The sequence below is a fragment of the Phalangium opilio genome, unplaced genomic scaffold (assembly GCF_054372755.1).
Source record: "Phalangium opilio isolate 3A_F unplaced genomic scaffold, DU_Popi_V2 ptg000002l_1, whole genome shotgun sequence".
NCBI lineage: Eukaryota > Metazoa > Arthropoda > Arachnida > Opiliones > Phalangiidae > Phalangium > Phalangium opilio.
The window spans coordinates 9,505,766-9,529,833 of NW_028324144.1; the positions used below are offsets into that span (position 1 = coordinate 9,505,766).

General features: G+C 37.7%; 4 protein-coding genes and 1 long non-coding RNA gene across 10 annotated transcripts in view; 2 read left to right on the top strand and 3 right to left on the bottom strand.

Moving 5' to 3' along the window:
* Positions 1-393: 393 nt before the first annotated feature.
* Positions 394-3,632, bottom strand: LOC149718712 (uncharacterized). 2 transcript variants are annotated; one of them, XR_016374384.1, is made up of 3 exons: positions 3,300-3,632; positions 3,129-3,213; positions 394-1,346 (listed from the first exon to the last, which is right to left on the bottom strand). It is a non-coding gene; the product is annotated as an uncharacterized LOC149718712 (long non-coding RNA). The 2 variants fall into 2 exon arrangements; XR_016374420.1 differs by lacking the exons at positions 3,129-3,213; positions 3,300-3,632 and adding an exon at positions 2,479-3,114.
* Positions 3,633-6,313: 2,681 nt separating this feature from the next.
* LOC149718713 (uncharacterized) lies at positions 6,314-7,755 on the bottom strand. Its single transcript, XM_089861560.1, has 2 exons — positions 7,174-7,755; positions 6,314-7,054 (listed from the first exon to the last, which is right to left on the bottom strand). Exons 1-2 carry the CDS (start codon positions 7,753-7,755, stop codon positions 6,314-6,316), a joined length of 1,323 nt encoding a protein of 440 aa, XP_089717686.1.
* Positions 7,756-8,530: 775 nt separating this feature from the next.
* On the bottom strand, positions 8,531-11,665 carry LOC149718714 (uncharacterized). The gene has a single exon (XM_089861561.1). It carries the CDS (start codon positions 11,663-11,665, stop codon positions 8,531-8,533), a length of 3,135 nt encoding a protein of 1,044 aa, XP_089717687.1.
* Positions 11,666-12,533: 868 nt separating this feature from the next.
* LOC149718715 (uncharacterized) lies at positions 12,534-13,001 on the top strand. The gene has a single exon (XM_089861562.1). It carries the CDS (start codon positions 12,534-12,536, stop codon positions 12,999-13,001), a length of 468 nt encoding a protein of 155 aa, XP_089717688.1.
* Positions 13,002-13,123: 122 nt separating this feature from the next.
* LOC149718716 (acyl-CoA synthetase short-chain family member 3, mitochondrial-like) overlaps positions 13,124-24,068 on the top strand; it is a 45,746-nt gene continuing 34,801 nt past the window's right edge. Inside the window, exons 1-6 of one of the 5 annotated variants that reach the window (XM_089851326.1) lie at positions 13,124-13,731; positions 13,802-13,818; positions 13,887-14,064; positions 14,123-14,183; positions 14,721-14,783; positions 15,265-17,803. In XM_089851326.1, the coding sequence (XP_089707452.1) occupies positions 17,767-17,803 (37 nt within the window). In that variant the 5' untranslated portion in view covers positions 13,124-13,731; positions 13,802-13,818; positions 13,887-14,064; ... (1 more) ...; positions 14,721-14,783; positions 15,265-17,766. Of the gene's footprint in view, positions 14,065-14,122; positions 14,184-14,720; positions 14,784-14,834; positions 17,804-24,068 lie in introns of those variants that run through there. The other 4 variants (XM_089851327.1, XM_089851509.1, XM_089851369.1 and 1 more) reach the window with 4 other exon arrangements.

The following is a 24,068-nucleotide window of genomic DNA, read 5'->3' on the forward strand; positions in this document are numbered from 1 at the left end:
ATGCGTCAACCCAAATTAATGAGGGCGACACCCGTTTATCTATCAATGGTTTGGATACGTCCTCGTGGTGTCTCATCGCCACAGCTCTGACTCTTCTGTCTCTGATATCATCCTTGAATACATTTTTGCGATCGAATTCATTAGCGGGAAGTTACAGAATTGACAAAAGGTAACAAAAAGTTACTAAATCGAAACAATTGAACGTCAATTTCATTGAAACGTCAGAGATTATTACAAACGGAGTCAGTTTATATTAAATACAATCATTTTCAGGATGTATTGCAGCTTTAACGACCAATTTCAATCAATCTATTTTGCAGTTTTTATCGGATTTCTTAGAGAATAGTTTCGAGAATTTGAAATCACCGAAGCTCTTGCTGTGCGGATGGCTTGCTGTGCACTGTGTTGACCAAATGCTTTTCGGGTGCTTTGAAATCACATTTTCTCCTATCAAATGAAAAATACATAAACACAATTGATGATATTTGTCAGCAGAAAAACATTACTTTAATGATGCCGGAAAATGCTGTTATTGTCTATGCTGTATGTATAAGCAAGAAGTTTATTATCATCACAGTTATTATTCAATGTAATCAGCCCTAATGTGGAAACTTGGTATTAAGGTTCGGTACTTTGCCACATTTTCTTTTCCAAAACATTGATCACCCTTTATTGAACATTGTCAAACATGTAATAAATGCATGTAAAATGTATTGTCTTTTATTTCAGAGAAACTTGACTTTTAGCAGTAAACTTAAAAAAAAGGATGAATCAAAATGGATTGGTTTTGAATGCTACAATTATTTTTCACGTAGTTAAAAACCTATTTCCCAGGGGGACCTCTGCACTTTTTCTAAACAAGGAATACATTATGTCAGATTTACCAGCAATTGTTAAACCCACAATGATCAAATCAAATAGAAAAATTTACATCGGAAGAGAATCGTACGAACCAAATTACTATTATTTTCTCATAAACAAACTAGTGCCTCGTGACACACTTGAAAACATCAACTATTTGTAAGTACCGCAAATTAGGACTGTTCACGAGCCGAGCTGAGCGAGCTTTTTAAAAGCTGGCCCGAGCTCGTGAACAGTCCTACCGGAAATGTTGTTGTTGGTATATAAATTAAGATAAATGCTGTTGGTCTCAATGACTAATGAAAAGTCTAATAGTCTTGGTCCTTCATCGTCGCCATCTGGCAGTTATTCGGGTATCGTTCCTTTCAACCGAATTCCCAATGGACCGAAATCCCATTCGACCGAATATCCCGCAATGATTTTAGATTTCCAGCCCAATGGCTATATTCCCGATGGACCGAAATCCCAATCGTCCGAATATGCCCCTAAAAATACATGAATATAACTTGAAACACTGTAGCCGTCAGCGATTCGGTGGTGTAGTGGATACGATGTTGGACTGCGAAGCGATAGGTTGTTGGTTCGAATCTCCGAAAGGTATGTTAATAATATTAAAAGTAAATGTTTCGTGATACTAATTAAAACTCTCACTTTCATTCCTTTCAAGGCAAGAGATATATAGAATTAATAAACAAATTGTGCTTAAAATGAAGTACAGTCTTAATGGTAGTTCCATCAATGTCTTTAAATTTTAAATTAAAATTTTAATATTTTGGTTTCGGGTGGGTTAGTTTAGGTTAGGTTAGGTTAGGTTAGCATAGGTTAGGTTAGGTTAGCTTAGGTTAGGTTAGGTTAGGTTAGTTTAGGTTTGGTTTGGTTTGGTTCCAATAATTCGTTGACACCTTTTCCAAAATATGCTCCTTTTAATTAGCTACCACCTTTTCCAAAATATTCTCCCTTTAAATAGCTACCACCTTTTCCAAAACATTCTCCTATTAATTAGCTGCCACCTTTTCCAAAAGATTTTCCTATTAATTAGCTGCCACCTTTTTCAAAATATTCTCCTATTAATTAGCTGCAACCTTTTCCAAAACATTCTCCTACTAATTAGCTACTACCTTTTCCAAAACATTCTCCTATTAATTAGCTGCCACCTTTTCCAAAATATTTTCCTATTAATTAGCTGCAACCTTTTCGAAAACATTCTCCTATTAATTAGCTGCCACATTTTCCAAAATATTCTCCTTTTAATTAGCTACCACCTTTTCTAAAATATTCTCCTATTAATTAGCTGCCACCTTTTCCAAAAGATTTTCCTATTAATTAGCTGCCACCTTTTCCAAAATATTCTCCAATTAATTATCTGACATCTTTTCCAAAATATTTCTATTATTGCTAATAAATTGTTCGTGGTAAGAGGCGGGCTTTTAATACTCATATAAATAATCTTTTTACCTCCAAACAAGGTTGGGTTGGGTTAGGTTAGGTTACGTTTGGTTAGGTTTGGTTAGGTTAGGTTACGTTTGGTTAGGTTAGGTTAGGTTAGGCTAGGGTAGGTGAGGTTCGCCGTAATTAAAACGTAGTTAAAATAAGTGCAGTAATACATTTTCAACTCACATTTATTTTAACAATAATAAGTTGTGAAATGAAAAATATATTTAATGCAAAACCACACAGTATGTCTTCTTCCAGTTCAATAGAATTACGGTCCAATGGGACTATAATAAAATCGCACCTTTGGCTACGTTCGGTCGAATGGGACCCCAAAAAAAACCCCCTTCTGTCGAATGGGAATTCGGTTCAATGGGACCAAAGCGTTATTCGAAATGAAGTTTTATCTTTTAGTGAATTTTTTTACTAGTCCAATGCAATATAGTTCGAACAGGAAAATATTTTACTGAATTTGACAACCTTTGATGAAAATCACATCCCTATTTGAGACAAATTCTGATTTCTACCGAACGTTTTAATAACTGCTATATTAAAATGAAGATTTCAGAGCCGAGCGCAGACGATTATTTAAATCTAAACTGTTTGCTCTTGTAAGGAAAGAGATGATTTGTTACAATAGAGTGCTGTCAGTTGTGACGTCAGATCCAAGGTTAAACGTCACGAGTCTGCCTTTAGCAATGGGCGGCCATGACAGTTACCGTTTTTTCTTTATGGGAAAACAGCATGGGTGACGTCACACCGGCGCTTCTGCCAGCACTCTATAGCTGCTTCAATAAATTTTCTATCAAAGTTTCAAGTAGGAGTAAGGATCTTACGCTAGGGCAGGAGATGTAGCTTCGCAGCAGAATAGACAACATATTTATCTTTGTGCTTTGAAGAACCCGTTGTCTGCTACTCATTCTGCAGTGAGATATTGAAGAAAAACTTGAAATATTGTAAACTTAAATCACAAGACTTAAGTCGTGCAACCGTGTTAGGGGAAATACCTGTTGCATTCCCGAATGCAATAATTACACATTCATTTTCAACTGAAAATATAAGTTTTCATCCGTTTCCAAAGAAGAACCCGTTAAAAACTGAATTTTTGGTATGGCACGATTTGACCGACCTTGGGCACGATCGATTTTTTAACCGACCGTGGTGCGATGCGAGCAGCTCCCCCTCGTGAAGCGCGTGGTCGGGTGCGCTATGCCAGAAACTTTCTATCAAAGTTTCCCCTCTTCTGTCGTGTCGGGGGGGAAACCACGAAGAGAGAAATTTATTGAAAGAGCTATAAGGATTTCATTTTTTCACTGAAGCAATATTAAAAGTTCGGAAAGCTATGTCTAGGAAGATATACAATCAGTTTCTAAATAGAAAATTAAGTGTAAACAACATTTAAATTTGTGTATTGTTTTCTTTGTGTCTTTATAATATTTAACACTGAGGAAAAAACTCAACATTTGAAGTGATTTCAAGTGCTCTGCCAAACATTTATTAGGGCAAATATTGTTCTTTTAATGTTTTATTTAGAACTCTATTGTTTTTGTGTTATTGGATTAACAATCGCGAATACTCGTTCAAGACATAGGCATACGATTTTCAAACATGCCGCCAATAACATTCACCGAAAGATGGCAACACGTCCTCCTTATTTTTGTACTCTTTACATTGTTTTGCTCCTCTTGTATATAATAAATAAGTTCTAGTTCTCTTTTGCTGTCATAAAGAAGGGTTGTGTCTTTTCTTAGCCGATAATTCTAACAGGTTATGGGTTCAGTTACGCATCAAATAAAGTGAGACGAAGAATAACAGAAGAAGAAGAAAAAGAAAAAGGGAGAAGTCAAGTTTCAACGCCGGAAGGAAACTATACCAAATATTAAGTTTGAAAAGGGAACAAAACTCTATTTGAAGAACCAAGGCCCAAGACGATTATGGCAAGCTCATCGGAAGAATACCGCATACCAAAGCTAAGTGACGATAACTATCATGCATGGTCGATACGCGCGAAGGCGGCGCTTATACAAAAGGCGTATGGGAAGCAATGTTATGTCAGCAGCTGAAAGAAAAACTAATGAGAAGGCATTCAGCTTGGTAGGATTGCACTTTATCTAACTAACTCAACTAAAACCTACCCATTCTTTATATAATTTTGATGGAAGTTCTTATTACACGTGAACGACGCCGCGGGTAACAGCTAGTGGCTTATAAACACCACCATTATCTGGTCTTTTGTCCATCCCACATGGACACCAGTCTGTACTTCCTGGCTTCTCCTCCATCATCATCTGGTCTTTTGTCCACCCCACCGACTCGCGAGTCTGTACTTACTGGTTTCTAAACACCGCCATCATCTGGTCTTTTGTCCATCCCACTGACAAGCGAGTCCGTTTTTAATTGCTTCTAAACACCACCATCATCTGGTCTTTCGTCCATCCCACATGTACAACAGTCTGTAATTATTGTGTTCTACTCCAACTGTATCGTTAAGTTTAAGATGTACGCGGCTAGGTTAACGAGAACCGTCTAACCTTCCAATGGTGTGGCTTCCACCACAGGTTCACGCAATTGCGCTGTTCTTATTCATAGCTCAGATTCGAAGCCTTTAAATACTACCAATTTGAATGAAACGAAACGACAAGCGTATGGTTCATTTCAAAAGACAATATTAGTCAAGTCTCTCAAGAAAGTTTAGTTGTCCCTTTTTAAATCGATGTAACGCGCAATAAGGTGAATAACTAACGATGAAAATATATAATAATAATTATATTTATTTTAGTATTTGAGATAATCCTGTTTCTCAACTCATAAATAATTCAGAAAGAGTAAAAAAGCAGTCTATGTGTTTGTCTGTGTGTGTCCGTCCGTTGTTACACTAGTGCACTGCGTTAGCAGTTCGCCTTGTGTTGATGTGTAAAGAAATCCTACAGAACCTTAATATTCCCTTTTTCCATAATATAAAATGAATATGTTGAAATATTTTTAGTAATTTTGATGCCTTTAGTATAGTTTTGTAGCTATAAAGCTCTGTTTCATTTTGATATTCCAAGAATTTTTCTATATTATTATTTCAAATGGTTGTTTACATATTACTTAAGCTATACTACATCAAAATATAGCATAAACCTTTCGTAAGGGATCGCAAGAAGAACGGCAACGCTTAGATTCTGGCGCTCAAAATAAGTTTTATCTGTTAATATGTCTAGTGAAACAAAAAGTGAACAGTTAAGGGCCGAGTTGAAATAAAATATGGGTTTTGCTTTTCGTTCTTGTCTGTATTGAAGAGACATTAACGGTTCATAGTGAGCCGAAAGTTAAATACACATTTAAATAATAGTGTTTAGACATTATAATACAAGAAAGCATCATGTTGGCCATCAGATCAGTGAGAGGTCTGTGTTGAATTATGTTGTTGGTATATCATTCGTATTTAACTAATTTCCAAGTACTCCCGAAATTATCATTCGCACAGAGTAACAAATATAAAAATAAGGTTTATTGACTGGTGTAAAAAAGTACAACTTATTTCGCCTATCCTTCGAATCTAACTGAATTTTTCTTAACAAAATCCCCCTTTTCGCTGGTGCAAAGGAGAGGGTTGTTTTTCAATTTTAACCCCTCTTCCAAAGCCCCCCACGAAAGGGGCCTAACCCAGGTAAGCTTGTGCGCCACCGCGACTCCTAAGCTGTCAAACGCTCTCGTCGATGACACACAAACTCTCCCTTATTGATCACCCAAGAGCGCGTTTCTTGCTAACTCCAAAACTTTCCACTATTTCTTATAAACAGTTTCAACACGCTCCCCGCCGATGAGTTTTAGAACTCATCCAAAAATACAAAATTATTATTATCCGACAAATTTAATAACATTTCTCAAATTTCTGTTACCCATTACCAAATTTATAACCAAAACCAAATACCCAATCTTATTAAGTAACCCTTTTTCCTAAATATTAATAAAACCCAAATTACCCGATACATGTAACAAATTTTCAAATTCAAATTGTTTTCAGTAATAATCATTAACCATTAACATCTATTGGATAAATCAATTGTATTGGCCTTTTGAGATCTTGTCCGTGACTCATTTTTATAGAGTATGATCTGACTATTTTGTCTCTACCCACTAACTGTTCCTTGATTATACCCGTCTTCCAATACGTCCTGGGAAGTTTGTCCTCGTGTACCAAAACGAGGTCTCCCACCTTTAATTCGGTTTCCGTCTTTGGATTGTTTTGGTGATGTGCTGAACGCAGTTCTAGCACATATTCCTTTCGCCAACGTGACCAGAACTGGTCCAGCAACCTTTGCCTGTACTTGTACCTCTTTTGAAGCTCTGATTGGCTAGCCGTGATCTTTTCCTTCTCTGAGAAGGACCTCGAAGGCAGAGTGGTTATGCGTTGACCCATAAGAAAATGTCCAGGGCTGAGTGGCGAAGGTTCCTCCGCGTCGTTATAGACAAACGTCAGAGGCCTTGAATTTATTATCGCCTCAACTTCAGTCAGCGTGGTCTCTAACTCTTCGTGAATTAGACTAGCTTTCCCCAGCACTTTTTTCAATGCCAATTTTGTTGGCTTGACCAACCTCTCGTAAAACCCGCCATGCCAGGCGGCTCTTTCGGTGATGTACTTCCACGTGATAGCCTTGCCCGCTATAAAGTCCTTGAACTGTGGGCTCTTGATTTTCGCCCAAATGTCCTTCAGTTCTATTTCCGCTCTTTTAATGTACGCGCGTTGTCCGAGTATATTACACTTGGAACGCCTCTACGTGAAATAAACCGCCGAAGCGCGAGGAGGAAATTTTCTGTTGTTTGATCCGACACGAGCTCGAGATGAATCCCACGCGTCACCGCGCATGTGAATAACGCCACGTATGTCTTTACTGTGCTTCTTCCGGTCTTCACGTAAAGTGGGCCTGCGAAATCTAAGCCACACACTGTGAACGTGGGCGCTTCCGTAATGCGATCTTGAGGTAAAGGAGCAAAACTCATTTGTCCAGGTTTTGCAGTGAATCTCTTGCAAGTGACGCAACGTCCTAGAATTGTCTTCGCCACTTGTCGGCCTCGTGTTATCCAAAATTTTTCTCTAATCTCCGTTAGGGTATCTCGTAGCCCAGAGTGCATTAGTCGGGAATGATGATACATGACCAGTAGTTGTGAAAGTCTATTCTTTCCTGATAGAATGTAAGGATGCTTTTGACTGTAACTGAAGTTTGATTTGTTTAGTCTTCCTCCTAAACGAATAGTCCCATCACTATCTAAGATGGGGTTTGAAGTCCAAAGTTTCGAGCCTGTACCCACGTCCTGCCCTTTCCTTAATTTTTCCAGTTCCTCAGAGAAGTCTTCGGCTTGCGCCTGCATAACCAAACCCCTTTCGGCCTTATCCATTTCCTCTGCCGTGAGTGGACCAACTTTCTTGTTTCCAGGATTTTTTCCATTCCATATCCATCTCAGGATCCATGCCATTACTCTCTTTGCCCTTGTCAATGTACTGAAACGATCCAGATCTATTATCAGAAGTAAATGAACCGAAGTTACTTAAGACTCTAAAAACTGTCCAACACATTTGACATAACGCGGGGCTTTAAAAAAGCAGAACCTTTCATCCCCCCCTCGTCCTTGGCAGAATTATTGCAGAGGATTCTGGGACCAAAGACTATAAGTGACTGTGCCATTTAAGCCCGACTATATAGTCTTTGTTCCGGTATTTCAGTTGTTTTGGAAAAGTCGTCTGCTTGATCAAATTGATCTTGACGTCCAAGGCTTAGGCTTAGTACCTGTTGTTTACTTGCCGTTTCGGAACTGCATACCGATGGTTTCTGATTCAAATCGATCCCGAATTAAAAGCAACTTCAATTATGGCCAAAAACTTAAAGGAGAAACTGAATATTTATCTAAAAAATATTAAACGACCCTTCGTTATTTCAAGATTCCAAAATTACAAAGACATTTTGAACTCAGCAACAGGCTAAAAGTATATTGAAATCCGCCATTTTAAAATATACAAATTTCCGACAACCGACTTCCGTTTCCACACAGCAACCGTTTGGTGGCGTTTTTAGAATAACGGCGCTTGAGAATGGGGTGCAGGAATGGGGGTTAAATAAGGGGAATTATAAGTAACTTGTGTTTAGCGAAGAAGCAATGGGACTCCAGTAACTTCGGTTCATTTACTTCTGCTATTATGGATTCGTTTTTAGGTAATGCAGCGCAGCTTGCTTGAACCACTTGGTTCTTGGTCTCATTTCCGTTTCAATCTCTTCGACCGTTGGTTCGCTATTCCTTCCGGTTGGCCTACGCACCTCAGGACACTTCTCTTGGTTATTTCCTTGGTGGTAATAAATTCCAGAAGCGACCGCAAATCGAATACCAGTGTGTCGTTGTCTGGATTCCACGTCAATCCTAGAACCTTCAGGTTCTCCTTGAGCTCTTCCGTTTTAAATGAATGACTCGGAACGTTTGACTTGGGCTCTGATTCTTCCTGATCCCACCTAGCCTGTAACGCCATTGAATTTGTGCGCCATTTTCGAAGGTTCATCCCTGCCTTCTTCATTAATTCTTTTGCCTTTACTGATATCTCGTACGCTTCCTGATCTCCTGAAGCCCCGGAAATCGTGTCATCTACGTACGTTCCTTCCTTCAGTAGTTGACAGAGTTTGCCCTGTTCATCTTCATGCTGCTTAAGGTGATGATGTATTGTAGCCGAAAGCAGGAATGGGCTAGGAGAAGCTCCAAATGGTACTCTGGTTATTCGATATGTTTTGATCTCATCCAACCTTTGAGGATCTGCGTACCACAGAAAGCGAACCGCGTCTCTGTCCCTTGGAGACAACGAAATCATAAAAAACGCCTTTTCTATGTCCGCCGTGAACGCCGTTTTGAATTTCCGAAACCGAATAAGAAGTCCGAATAGCTCTGGATTGAGATTTATTCCAGTAGACAAGCAGTCATTGAGCGAAGGCATCCCATTCTCGTGGGACGAAGCGTCGTACACCACTCGTAACTTGGTCGTATCGTGGTTTTCGCGGATGACCGCTTGATGGGGTAAATAATACCTTGGGTTATTATTCGAATTATCTTCTTCCTTAACCTCTTCAATTATTCCCTTTTCTTCCTGCTCCCGTATGACGTCTCTGTATCCCTTAAATAATACAGGATCTGTTCTAAATCTCTTAGCTAGTCTCAGAGTTCTTCTTTTAGTTACATTATAGTTATCACCAAGCTCTTCCCTTCGTTCGTTCCATGGTAGGCACACTTCGTATCGGTCATTCTTAAAAGTGACAGAATTCTCAAAGTTTTCCAAAACCTTTAGTTCTGTTAGGGATTTCGTTCCATCTTCCTTAATCCCAATAGAATCAAGCTCCCATAAAGCTTGAATTTGCTTGTTCAGTTCGGTTTCAGCGTCATTGACCCCAATTGTCATTACTGAGACACTGTTTACTCCAATCGACAATGTAGACGAATGTGACGATTTCGGTCCCTGTACTGACCATCCGAAGATAGTCTCTACCGCTACCAGTTTTTCTCCTAACCGTTCGACCTGCCCTGTCAGGATTGTCCACATGTGGTCTGATCCGATTAATATTCCAAGGTCTCCATTTCCCTTGAAGCCTGAATCTTGTTCGTCTGCAACTTCCAGCCCTCTCTTTCGAAGTTCCGCTGTCATGTCACCTTCTGGGATGGCAATGAGAGCGCTACAGATATTAAGAGACTCGAGTGCGTCAATTTCGATCCTCTTCCTGGGATCTCGAATATTTTCCAGCGTGATTCTAACGAGTCTTCTTTTAACCCTCTCTGGGGTATCGCTTTCAAATCTGTATACTTCCAGAATTTCTTCGCCGATAACTGATAAGTTACAACGACGCGAGATTTCTTCCTTGATGAATGTTCGATGACTTGCGCTATCGAACAGGCAGCGAAGCCTTTCTTGTTGCTGTTCTGGCCCACGAAGCGTCGCCTGCGCCGTTTGGAGATATATAGTTCTCCTGTTCATTGGGTTTGTTGCCGTTGAACAAGTAACCGTGGCTTCCGTTCCGTTACTACCGTCAAGATTCGGTTGTCCGCTTACCGACGGTCCCGTCGCGATACCGTTTCCTGACTGTTCCTTGCTCAAACATAGAATTGGATGATGTTTGAAATTACATTTAGAACAAACTTCAAGTTTTGTCCCGTCCCAACAGTTTCTCGCGTTATGACGCGTTCCAAGACACACGTAACACCTCCCCTTCCTCTTAAGGATAGCACGCTTTTGTTCGACCGTTGTTTCCCCGCACGCGCTTGACTGATGCCCGCTGTCCTCGCAAAACATACAGTTCCTTGACTCTACCACCGTAGCTAGAGACAACGCGGTTGGTACCCGACTAGGCGTCTGTCCTTTTCCTTTCCAGTGATTTCTTCCATCCTTACCTTTGTTAAGGTTATCGCGACTGTCCGAAACGCGGAAGGTTGTTTGTTCAGGCTTGTTAAACCCGAATGCCTGTTCGCGGTTTTCCACATCATCACCAAGATATTCAACTAATTCCATCACCTCCCACGACTCTTTCTTTCCTTCAGCCGTACGTGCAAATTCCAAAATAATTTCTTGTGGAATTCTATCCTTTAAAATTGTCCGTAACATGGTTCCGTAGGTTTCCGGCCCTACATCTAACGCCTTTAAACTTCTAATTTCTACTTGTAACGAGTCATGCATTCTTCTTAAAGCTACAACGTCCTTAGATGACGTCACCTTTTCTAATTGTAGGAAGTTTTTCATGTGTTTATCTACGATCTTGTCCTGGCATCCAAATCGACTTTTCAAATGGTCGATTGCCTCATCGTAGTTAGATGCGGTGGCCGCCATGCCCTTAATTGCTCTACTAGCCATGCCTTCTAAATATGAATTTAAATAGGTGAACTTATCTATTTTGTTTATGTCCTCCCTTGAATCAAATTGATTCCAAAACGTAGTCCATTGCGTTGGGTCTCCGTTGAATTTCACAATAGTCACAGTTGGTAGTTTCACTAAAACCGCTTTTTCGTTTCCCCCTTTGCAGCAACCGCTTGAGCCCGAATGTCCCGATGTGCTCGCGCTGTCCTCTTTTCCCGCCGCGTCTTCCCGTAAACGTTGTTTTGCCAATGTTTTAGCTTCACTAATTTCCTCCATATACTCAAGTGAAATTCTATAGTCCTCGTCGAAATCATTATTGTCCGTGATTGCGTTTTGCACTTCCAAGTCCAAAGCTGGGAGTAAAGATTCCTTTTGAATAAGTTGTTCCAGCCAAACTTCCAATCTTTTCGTGTCGACCGGTTCCGTATTAAGGCAATCATCCATTTTATTCATTAACCTCGTAATTGAAGCCTTTAAACTGCCTCGTTTCCTGACCGTTGTCGACGCCATTTTTCCCGGTTAATTTACTATGATATCCAAATTGACTTGTCCAATTATCTAAAGTTCCTATTTTCCCCGGGTTTCGGCACCAAATGTTGAATTATGTTGTTGGTATATCATTCGTATTTAACTAATTTCCAAATACTCCCGAAATTATCATTCGCACAGAGTAACAAATATAAAAATAAGGTTTATTGACTGGTGTAAAAAAAGTACAACTTATTTCGCCTATCCTTCGAATCTAACTGATTTTTTCTTAACAAAATCCCCCTTTTCGCTGGTGCAAAGGAGAGGGTTGTTTTTCAATTTTAACCCCTCTTCCAAAGCCCCCCACGAAAGGGGCCTAACCCAGGTAAGCTTGTGCGCCACCGCGACTCCTAAGCTGTCAAACGCTCTCGTCGATGACACACAAACTCTCCCTTATTGACCACCCAAGAGCGCGTTTCTTGCTAACTCCAAAACTTTCCACTATTTCTTATAAACAGTTTCAACAGTCTGGTCGTAATCGGGTTATAAGCTACCAACAGAAATTTATACTGCTACTAAGAATATCGTTGAGGTGAAACATGAGTATAGTGTTTACACGGCAATCCAGTTGTGAATGTAGCTTTGATCATAGAGGGTATACAGTCGAGACGTAGACAATTGGGCCTTTACAATCACATAAAGGTAATATCTCTCCAAAATTTATACTCTTAATTTCCTGTTTTTTCCCCGTTGATTGATTTCCATGTGTAATGTGGCTTCAGTGCGGGACCTAGGCGTTTTTATGGATGAAACATTTGCCTTTAGCACCCATGCTCAACGCACCGCCAATCGTATAAATAGCATTACTGGGCTAACGCGACGGAATTTTTGCCACCATTCGCCAACTATCATGCGTTCAATTTATAATTCCCTGGTTTTACCATTAATTGACTACGCTTCTGTCATCTGGCGCCCTCCTCGAATTACGCAGCAATCTCTACTCTTAAAGGCCCACAATAGATTCACGAAGGTCACAAAGGGATTTAGCCACCACTCCCCTGCTACGCGTGATGAGCGACTCCGCCTACTTTCCCCGTCTCTTAGACAACGTATTAATGATTTGGTCTACGTATTCGATATTTATAAAGGCAATGTGCACACTGACATGTCTTCACTATTTCTCCCGTCAACTAATCTACGCACCAGAGGACATCCTGCTAAACTGGCGAAACCAGTGGCGAAGTCCTTTCCTAAAGCTAGTCACTTTACCGCAAGGGTCATCAATGATTGGAACTCGTTACCTGAGGAGTTGTTATCATTGGAATCTTCTACCACTTTCCGTCACAGTATAACGGCTTGGATCCTGGACAACGCCTGACTTTAATAATTTAATATTTTTCGGTTCATTTGTTGTACCTTAATGCTTTTGGGGGGTTGCACATAAGTCAATTTGGCTTAGCAACCCTATCCCTCCAATAAATAAATAAAATAAATAAGACTTATCCATATTGGATGTAAAACGTCGTCTGCTTTCATGTATTCTACAGGGCCGGTAGGCCCTTGTAGATATGACTTGATACCCGTTTGTAATGCTAAACGAAAAAATCACCTTTTTAGGGTTAGCGTCCCATAGTAAAAGCATTACATTTTACCCGGTTTTTTGGGGAAATTGTCATAGGCGATACGGAAAAACTACAACGAAGTTAGTTTTCGGAATACTTTCAAATTAACAAGAATTTACTAAATGAGAAACTTACCTGCTTAGATTTTAAATAATTGAAGTCTAATTTTTGTAATTTAACTAATTAATTATGACTCGAATTCCCTATTTCATAGCAGACGACAGTAAGAAAGTTTATTTCATAGCAGCATAGCCCACTCGATCCGCGCTCCCGGACGCTGCGCTGTTCGAGCGCGAGCAGCTTGCGTCGTGACGCGCGTGATCGAGTGGGCTATGATAGCAGACGACAGTAAGGCAACGCTAATTATTTTTTGATATTTCATCCGAGCTCTAACACCGTTATTTGGATTTTCTAATGAACTATAACGCCCTTAAAAACCAAAATTGTTTTTATCAGGTCCAATTTTCGTCTAAAAAAGTAATTCAGGTAAATAATTACAGTTAATAGAGGTTTTAATGTCGTTTGAAGTAATTTTTCGACGTTCGTTTTGGCCAAGGCTTAAGTTGAATTTTGGTAAGTCTGTAATATACTCTTTTTAGCGTCTTTCGTCCTTTAAGATTATAAAAAAAGCTGATTTCCAGCTCTGTTTTCGAATTTGATATAGTCTGCTTCGTTTCATGCTAGAAACATATCCTAAGTTCCTAACCCTAGGTTTTACACTTTAAAATACTACTGGAAAGATGACAAAAAGTGTTTTCGCTCAGCAGTTAAGACAGTGGTGTTTACGTAAGCGCAATTAATTCAACACTTCCATATGAGGTATACAGGTTTTCATAATTTTTTAATTATATATTAATTTTATTTTGGCTATTCTCAGTGAGCATTCATATGTTAGAACGCAATTTCGGATTTTTGTGGTCTCCCAAGTCTCCAAAACTGTAAGTTTAACATTTTAGGGCAAATTATTATAATAATCAAGAATATGTATAAATCATCAAGGGTATAAATAGGCAACCTAAGACCCATTTGATTTATGATGTAATAGATCATGTTAGGTTTAGATACTGGGTTAAGCTTATGTTAGGCTAGGTTGTTATGAGCGGCTAAATGATCACCTGTTTTTGGAATTATCAAGTTTTATCAAATGAATATATTTCCCCTTTTCCAAAATTTTACTAAATTGGATTTGTTTTTACCCCTAATTATTGCTAATTATCTTATTTATTGTCACAAATTTTCTAAAAAAAATTTTATTTTAGCTTCTTTCTACCCTAAAAAGAGGCGCACTTTTAGCCATAATCAATGCACTTATTTAAGAAGTAAACAGTTCTACGAAATTAACTTTACGATTTTGAAAAGGCTATTAATTTTAATTAATACTCACTAATATCTCGTGCCATCATTATCAAACCAAAGATGATTTCGATTTATATTTTATTCAAAACCGCTAACTAATAGCATTTTTGGCTCCTTAGATAATATTGACGGGAAATGACATTTTCAGCCTGTTAAGAGTTGACTACCGCCTTAAGACTGAAGTGACAGATATTATACAAAAACGTCTTTGTTTGGACCAAGACCGAAAAAACCAACGATATGAGTGAGGTTTATCAATTGACTGAAGTTTCAGATATTGAAAGTTTTCTTTAAGTATTTGTAGTAGTTTAATCCTTAATCACTATTTAATTCAATCAACTGACTTTACTCTTAATCGATCTATTCCCTCTAAATTTATTCAAAAAATTGCATATCTCCGCTTTTTCAAGAACAATTCCATTTTCCGAAAACATTTTATCATGAAATTAATTATTTTGAAGGGATTTCGTATCGATGTTCCTTAACTTGTAAGCACCTTGACGAACATTGGTTTAAATGTTAGTGGCTTAAGAAATTTTCAAGTTTGCACCAAAAAATGTTTTTTCAACGGTTACAATTTGTTGAGAAGACTGATATTCGATAAAATATGATTAAGAGTAATTTATTTTGCTCGCACTAATAAAATAATGTCGTTTATCAAAGGAAAAGGAACAACTTTTGTCCCATGTGGTACCTTTTAGTAGGTAGCTCTCCTTTCATGGACGGGAAAAATATTTTATAAGCATAAAAATAACCAAAGGTTAGTGTAAAGATTCCATAAAAAGAAAAATTTCTCAGTACTGTACAATGTCATTTTATATTCTTTTCAGCGGAATTAATACATAAATCACTTCACTCTAAACGAGTTATGATATAAAATTTTGCAGTCATCCGTGCTTGCAGTGTATGGGTGCTCTTCTTAGAAATTCAGTAGAGTATTTCAAATATTAATTATTGATCCCTCTAAACGTACTCCCTTCAAAATAATTAATTTCATGATAAAATGTTTTCGGAAAATGGAATTGTTCTTGAAAAAGCGGAGATATGCAATTTTTTGAATAAATTTAGAGGGAATAGATCGATTAAGAGTAAAATCAGTTGATTGAATTAAATAGTGATTAAGGATTAAACTACTACAAATACTTAAAGAAAACTTTCAATATCTGAACTTCAGTCAATTGATAAACCTCACTCATATCGTTGGTTTTTTCGGTCTTGGTCCAAACAAAGACGTTTTTGTATAATATTCGCTAAGCTTTGAATACTGCTTTAATAATTCATAAATTTGAACTTCTACAATTGCTCATCAAAAAAACAGAAATAATTCAATATCTAGGTAAATAAGTGTGTAAGTAGTCCTCATGACTCGGAGAGGTAATATAATGGTTTTAACAACTTGTTTTGGTTGTAACGTGGTTAAAAATATCAAACCCCGCCAACATAAAAAATATGCAGTAAAGTAAATAGCATTTTCAACAAAAACTGAGATCATTCAGCCTATGAGAAAAACCGGAAATGAATAGCAAAAATTTGGCGATTTATGGCCTAGGGCACTTTTAAAGGTTAAAGTGTCCAGTCCGTTTCTGTATATTCTAAATAATTATATTAAACGACCTAATATTTATCATAGAAATGTGTATTTAACTTTCCGCTCACTGTGAACCGTTAAGACCTCCTCAAAGACGACACGACACAAAACCAATTTTGGTTTAGGTCTAAGGTGTCTTCATTCATAGATGCAATACGAACAACACTTACGAAATGACTTAGTATTAACTTTCATAAGTTCCATTATATCAAATCAAGTTTAAAATTAGGTTTACACTATATAAATTTAGTAAAGCTGAATTAAAAAGTAAACACCAAATTTGAAAGAGTTCTTGGCATATTGAAAAGAAACAGAGCTTTAGAGCCACACAACAACTAAGACCAGTAGATGGTGGTGTTAGAAGCCAGTAAGTACAGATTGGTGTATATGTATTATACCAGAAAGATCAGTAGATGGTGGTGTTAGAAGCCAGCAAGTACAGATGGGTCTGTATGTGGTATACATGAAAGAATAATGCATGGTGTTGTTGGCATAAGTCAATAAATAGATTGGGTAGGGAAGAAAATCTAGACGATGAAGGTATAACGGCTAGTTAAAGAGTGGCACTTAAATGAGATAGATAACAAAATGAAGCACAATTTTCGAAATTTCTGTGAACTGCGAACGCGGTCCGGAAATTGCTCCGATTTGCTAGCTGCGAACGCGGTGACATACAGACAGACACAGAAACGTCAAGTGTAATACCTCTCCGTGACGTCATCGTCACTCGGAGAGGTAACAATGGGATCAATGAGATAGAATATATATATTAAACCTAGAGTCACAACGTGAAATCTCGAGATCGACGTTTCGCGATACACCTTTTGTCTAGCATGAATCTTTATCAAAAACGGGTGGCGCCACCTATTAATCACTTGAAGAACTTTTTTATTACCGTCTGTTGCTATAATAAACAAGCTGTCAAAATAGTTTTTTAAACGTGTTAAATAAAATACGCGAGTTAAATAATAAAAACTTTAGTCCTTTCTAATCTAATAAATAGATGAAATAAAAATCATAACGATGTTTCTGATTGCAAATAAACAAGTAAAAGTTGTAATTAGTCCCACTAGAGGCTCACAGATGGCGCTGTCATGTTTTGATAAACGTGCTTGATAAAAGCCATGTGTTTCGCGGTAAGCCGATTTGAATTGTAACTCTATCTATCTCATTGAATGGGATGCTGCATACTTATGGAGCTTATAATCCTTCTTGTTTTACGGTCGTCGTATTAAGGTCACTGTCTCAATTTTCGCCGAAATAATATCTTCCAGTTGTTTAAAACCATTTGTCAATGAACGAGAAAGCACTTCAGCTAAGATAATTAAATAAAACCAGTCTTACCACTTATTTTAAGAGAGGAAATGGTTATCAAACGAGGCGATGTTTTATCAAGGACGTTTTGTATAAGAGAAGCTTCCATCAACAATGTAGAGTTTTGAGATATGGCTTTCCACCTTGCGATAAGCAAATATAACGATTCATTCTACTGTTCTGTACGGATGCTTTACGAGATTTCTCGGTCCTTGAAATAAAAGTGTTATAAAGCTTCGTGGAATAAGTTTTTCTTTGTTACGATGGCGTTGGTTAAGGAAGCTTCTGGAAATAAACTAGGTAGGATTTTAACTTATTATCAAACGTAATACTTTTTTGGCTTAAAAAAGGGGCAAGAAAATTACAACAAACATGTTTTGTTCCCCAGTCTTAAAATTCTGCCTTAACTGGCAACTAGTTGTTGAAGCTATAAATAAACAGAAGTTATAATTTGGAGATAGTAATAGGTAAATTGAAATTCGAAGATTAAAGCTTATCGAGAATCTAAAATTAAGAATTTAATCGAAATATTATTATTATTATTGTTGTTGAGGAGGGTACGCGCCCTAGCACCGATGCCAAAGGCATATTGTGCATCCTCGTATTCAGGCCTTGAATAGGCCCGTAGCTACAGCGTAGCGAAGAATTCGCTCCACCGTAATAGAGGAGACCCTTGAGGGCTCCACAGTGTGTGAATCAAAATGTTCTAGTCTAAGCGAGGCGAAGCAGTCGCACTCTTAAAGTACGTGAGCGGATGTTTCATCCTTCTCCCGGCACGACCTGCAGAGAGGGTCGTCAGCAAAACCCATCAGATGGAGGTGTCTATTAAGCCGACAGTGTCCGGTCAGAAGACCGGTGGCCAGCCTAATATCCCATCTGCTGAGCGAAATTAGGTCTCTAGCGCGAGACCTACAGGGACCATTGACTAACTGTTTTGTCTGTCTCTGGCCCTCCATGTTATGCCAGAGCTGATTTTGTATGACAGTCAACCTGTCATGCAGACTCCGTTTGACGTGCCCGTAGGGGATGGGGACGGCCGGCTCCGGCCCCAAGAGCTTGGCCTCCGAGCCCCTTTTCGCAAAACTATCGGCTTGCTCATTGCCATAATACCCGCTATGCCCTGGCACCCAATACAACAGAACCCTGTTGCAGGACGCCAGTCGCGCTAGCAGATCAAGGCAGCTGCGCACCAGTTGAGAGGTAATCTCACACTGGTTCAGCGCATTCAAGGCGGCCTGACTGTCAGAGTAAATTCTCACAGTCCGTCGGGTAATCGAAATAAGAAACCATTGTTATAATATTTTTTATACAATCTCCTATGATTGAAAAAAAAACTATCCAAAAGAAAGTATAAATGGGGATTTTCGAAAGGATGTAGCAAAAATCAAAGAGAATATACCAAGAGGAGCAGAAAGTTTATAATAGGGACCGGCTCTCAATTTGGAGTAACTAGTTGCGGTTGTTCACGTGACCGTGTTGTCTACTTAAAAATTGCCTTTTGTACGTCAACGGTCAACCCTTTGCCACCACCAAAATTTAGCAGCCGACATAGTTTAACCAATAAAAGGCGTCGCTGCTTAGCCAATCAACAAAAACCGGATTTAAATACTCCAAAACCGTGGCCGTCTTTTCAAAAGCCTTGTGAAAGGCTAAACTTTCTGCTCCTCTTGGTATATTCTCTTTGCTAAAATAAAGAAAACTATTAGTAAATGGGTACAAATTAAATAAATCATAGAATAAAAAACACGTTACAAGAAATAGTTTCAAGGCCATGTTTAAAAGAAATTATGTGTATGTATTTAAGAACAATCTGGGAAACGTTCGAGGTATGACTTATAACTCTTTGAAAATTGTCAAAAAATATTTTCGACGCGTGCTAGCTCAAGCAACGTAGTCGTAATTAGTTAAATTCCATTTAACATACTTACGAGAACTTAGGCATTAAAGTCCTATTTTTATCCTATAATTTATCTCCATTCGAATTTTTCTCCCATAATTTCAATGCCACTGGCTCATTTTTTAAAACAAGTATATCTATATCCAGAAGAAATATAAGAAACCTCCCTACGGGAGGGAAGTATACAAGGCGCCATAGGCATAACGTTAAAACACGCGAGACATCCTCGAACCGCCAAATACCATATTCAGACACTATTGCTCATGGACAAGGTACGGTAGATCTTAGTCCTTTGATATGGTCGTTGGAAAGGAAAGAGGAAAAAGCGCTTCAAACTAGTGTAGTCTGCTTAGCCGTCTGTCGTAAAGAAATAGAAGATTCCTGATTTTGCTAATAAATATTCATATACGGTTATTTCGAAAAGAAAATCTAGTTTGTTGTGATGCCAAGAAGATGATGAAAATTATGAATACAAGAACAAAATTTCGAGATAGATAATAACACCATTTTAAAATCTATCTATGTTAGTCATATACCTTGGCAAGGTAAGGGTTTAATTTTATGCAAAAACCTATGAAAATCCTATATCGAGTCACTGCCTGTTTATTAATGATTGATTATCATCAAAATCTAAAAATACTGCATGAATTATTTCATTGGAAAAGTTTAAAATTACAATGAGTCTGTGAAATTGACTTAACTTAAGCAGCCGACGCAATCGCGAGATCAGAGAATGTATTCCTACGCTTTACGCGGCCCGGCCCTATTTTTGTAACTTTGTTTACGGCCGTATAAGTGCGCGGGGACATTCTCGGTACGAGGATGTATCGGGAAAAATTCGCCTTTGTATACTTTCCTCCCGAAGGGAGGTTTCTTATATTACTTTTGCTATATCTATACCTGACTGACTGACTGACTGATAATCATCGCCCAGCCCAAACCGCTTGCCCTAGAAGGCTGACAATTTGCAGGAACGTTACTCATAAGTAGTAAGCGCGTACTAAGAAAGATTTTCAAATCCGCCGCCATCTTAATAAATGGTGTCCAGAAATGTAAAAAAATCTTCTCTATGCAACAAAGGGCTGAATAGTCTTTTGGGTTTGATTTGTTACCATCTTTTTAAATGGCGTCCAAAAACTTAAAAACCCTTCTTTATGGAATAATGAACGTTTTACTTCTGGTGAAACGTTAAGGTTTCCTTATTTCAAATTATTACCGCGAACTCTTTCATATTTATCAAAGAGCTGTGTTTTCTGATGGTTGACGAGTCAAAGTAGAGGTAGAGATAAACTTTTATTCGGGAATGTTATTATTTAATATTATTTGGACAATTTTTAAATTTCAATTATATCTTTAAGTAAAGACTCATTATTTAAAGATTAATTTCTTACCCTTTTATTAAAGAAAAAAATACAATCAGAATTAAAGTATTTTACAGAAACTGTTTGTTTTGCTATGATATGATCATAATATAATAACGACCTGCATTTTCCAACATTCTCAGTAGTTATCAATGAAATTATAAATAAAATAATTAACTATCTTACTAGTAGAATAATCAATTACTGGATTGTTATGATAACTAAGAGAGCTTTGCTATCTTAGTAAGCTTTTCTAGTTTCTTTATCGAAAACTAAATAACCTGAACGATGAGTCATACGCTCATTAAACGTTAGCGTGGAAATTATGACCAATACATTATTTTATTTAATAGTATTTTAAAGATCTTATTATCTACTTCAAAGGATTATAATAAAGATGAAAAACCAAAGCCGTCTAACATATTTTATTAATTTTGGAGATAAGAACTTAGCTTTGTTTAATAGGTGTAGCCTTCTTTTAAAGACATTTACAACGCGGTTTTCTTTAATTAGAAAATTTAAATTTTGAGTTTTGCAAAATATATACAACTAGCTGTTGCCCGCGGCGTCGCTCACGTGTAATAAAAACTTCCATCAAAATGATGTAAAGAATAGGTATATTTTACTGATGACTAATATTTTTGTAGCACCCTAGGAGCGAAGGCACTCTGCGTTGCCCGTCAGCCCGTCGGACATTTTTTATTACTTTTCATGCGGACATTATTCTATAAAGAAGGGTTTTTAAATTTATGGCCGCCATTTAAAAAGATGGCAACAAATTGAACCCGAAAGACCATTCAGCCCGTCTATTGGTTAAAGGAGACCAGTGTACTAAATATTTGCGAAATCGGTTGAAACGCGCGGACTTTACTTTGCTGCATAAGGAAGATCTTTTACATTTCCGGGCGCCATTTATTAAGATGGCGGCGGATTGGAAAAATCTCTCTTAGTATGCGCCTACTTATGAGTAACGTTCCTGCAAGTTTTCAGCCTTCTAGGGCAAGCGGTTTGGGCTGGGCGTTGGTTATCAGTCAGTCAGTCAATCAGTCAGGACTTTGATTTATATAGATATAGATAGATATCCATTGTTAAAATTCTAAAATTCTTGAAGTTATCATTCTATCTTTAGTCAATATTAACAAATATTGTTTAAAATTTTAATTCTTGGGTTTTCTCTGTGGCTTGTGTTTAAAACGGTTTTTAGCTAAATATGAAACAACTCTACGCAGAAGGGTTCATTACCAGTTTTTCACTCGGCGCCACCAGCCGGGATTGATCCAAGTAAATTAATTAAGTTAAAGTAGATTAATTTTTTAGTTAAATAAGGACTTCTATTTAAATGGTTTAGCTCTATTGAAACCTTTTTATAAGTAACAAAATGTGGAAATTCAACAATGAACCGGTACCGATACCATATCTTATCGGCACAGATACTCGCGGATCGGTTGGTTTAATATGATACTAAACCGATACTCTTTTAAAATACGTCAGATGGCGCTACATGACATTTTTAGTTCTTTCAGTAATGTATTGATGATGATAATATCTCATTTCTATGAATGGCAACCGTGATGATTTCTCATTTATATAAAAAGTATACCTGAATTTATTTTATCTAAGAACTAAAAATAGATATAAAACTGTTAATAAGAATGAAAATAAATATTTTATATAACCATATTTTGTAATGGAAAGAAAAAACTTAACGTTAGTCTCGCAAATATTTTTAAAGTTTCATTTAATTTATTATTTTTTTTTTTTGCTTTCAATACTTCAATGATAAATCACAAACATTTACTAGAAATATAAGGATGAAAGGGCCTCTCAGTATATACAAGTTAAAAAAGATAAGCCGTGATGTATTTTTGGAAAGCTGTTTGCTTGCGGGTTAAGCCGGGTATCGTACATCTCTAATCTAAATACATAAACTAAACTACTCTTAAATGGAAAATATGAAAAGCAATTAGGGCTGAGAGTAACCTAAAGAAATTTTTGAGCTAAATATCAATCAAATCAGACTTAAGTCAATATTACCTAAAGTATTTCAAATTGAAAATCTTGAATCGTCTTTGTGATTTTCATGGTAGCCCTGACTCTATATAGTGTTTTAATTATTATTATTTTTTTTGTTAAATATCAAACTAACATAAGTCAATATTACCAGAAGTAAGATAAGGGACCAGAAGTAAAGTGCTCTAGCATTGGTAATAGATCCTGGCACTAGTGAACAAATTTGAGGATTTTATTCGGCTTCCATCGCGCCTACACTAGTGAGAAAAAAATTGGTCGAGTTCCTAAAGAAGTTCCTACCCCCTTCCCCTCAACCTAAAGCCGCGGAACACGAACGCGGGTGCTTGAATCTAGTTCGGCCGTCTACCGTCGCGAGCGTCTTACGTTTTGGAGGAAAAATTCAGAAACCGCTACCAGAGGGCCAACCGTTTTTATGTTATCAAGAATATTCACTTTAGCCAAGTGAAGAATTTGGTTACCTCGATACTTCTAGTCCCTTATAGTACAGTCATTTTAGCCCAAAAAAAGAGGGAACCCGCAACAAATTGAAACAAAGCTGAAAATTTCAGATCTTATAGATTTTTGGGCGCTCTTTAACTTGGTGTGGTCTCCCACACTCTCCCATTGGAGGAATGTCCGCCATATTGGAAAATGGCGGACAAAATCGAGAAAACGTTTAATAACTCCGGTTCTACTTCACCGATTAACACGTAATTAGGCTTCAATTGTAGATCACCTTCAAACACATAATTCACCTCTTAAGATATTTTGTCCTACAACTAACCGGAAGTTCACAATCTGACTCTGAAGATTAGCCTCATATAAAAACGGGAATTTAAAGCATTTTATGGTTTCTATATTCAGAATACATTTCCAAAATCGAGAAAAAGTTTAATAGCTCTGGTTCTACTAACCCGATTAACAAGTTATTAGGCTTCAATTGTAGATTACTTACAAACACATAATTCATCCAAAAGATATGTTGTCCAACAACTAACCGGAAGTTCACAATCCAGCCCGGAAGGTAAGGCAAATCTAATTTTTGAGTATTTCGAAACGGTTTCAAGCGAAATAAATGCAAAGAGGGTTTTAAAAGTAAAATATATTATTCCCACTATATTTTTACCTCTTTAAGTGACGATGACGTCACGGAGAGGTATTATACTGGACGTGTGTGGGGGGGGGGTTTCTGTCTGTCTGTGTGTCGGTCACCGCGTCCGCAGTTGGCAAATCGGAGCAAACGTTTTGCATCTACTCCCAACGTTAGGATCATGAAGTGCGTGGCGATCGGCTAGGG

Excerpts from the sequence above, each read along its gene's own strand:
- LOC149718713 (XM_089861560.1), bottom strand. The coding sequence starts at position 7,755 with ATGGCATGGATCCTGAGATGGATATGGAATGGAAAAAATCCTGGAAAC. Across the intron at positions 7,055-7,173 it reads TGAAGACCGGAAGAAGCACA|AGGCGTTCCAAGTGTAATAT; the intron begins GTAAAGACATAC and ends TATTTCACGTAG.
- LOC149718714 (XM_089861561.1), bottom strand. The coding sequence starts at position 11,665 with ATGGCGTCGACAACGGTCAGGAAACGAGGCAGTTTAAAGGCTTCAATT.
- LOC149718715 (XM_089861562.1), top strand. The coding sequence starts at position 12,534 with ATGCGTTCAATTTATAATTCCCTGGTTTTACCATTAATTGACTACGCT.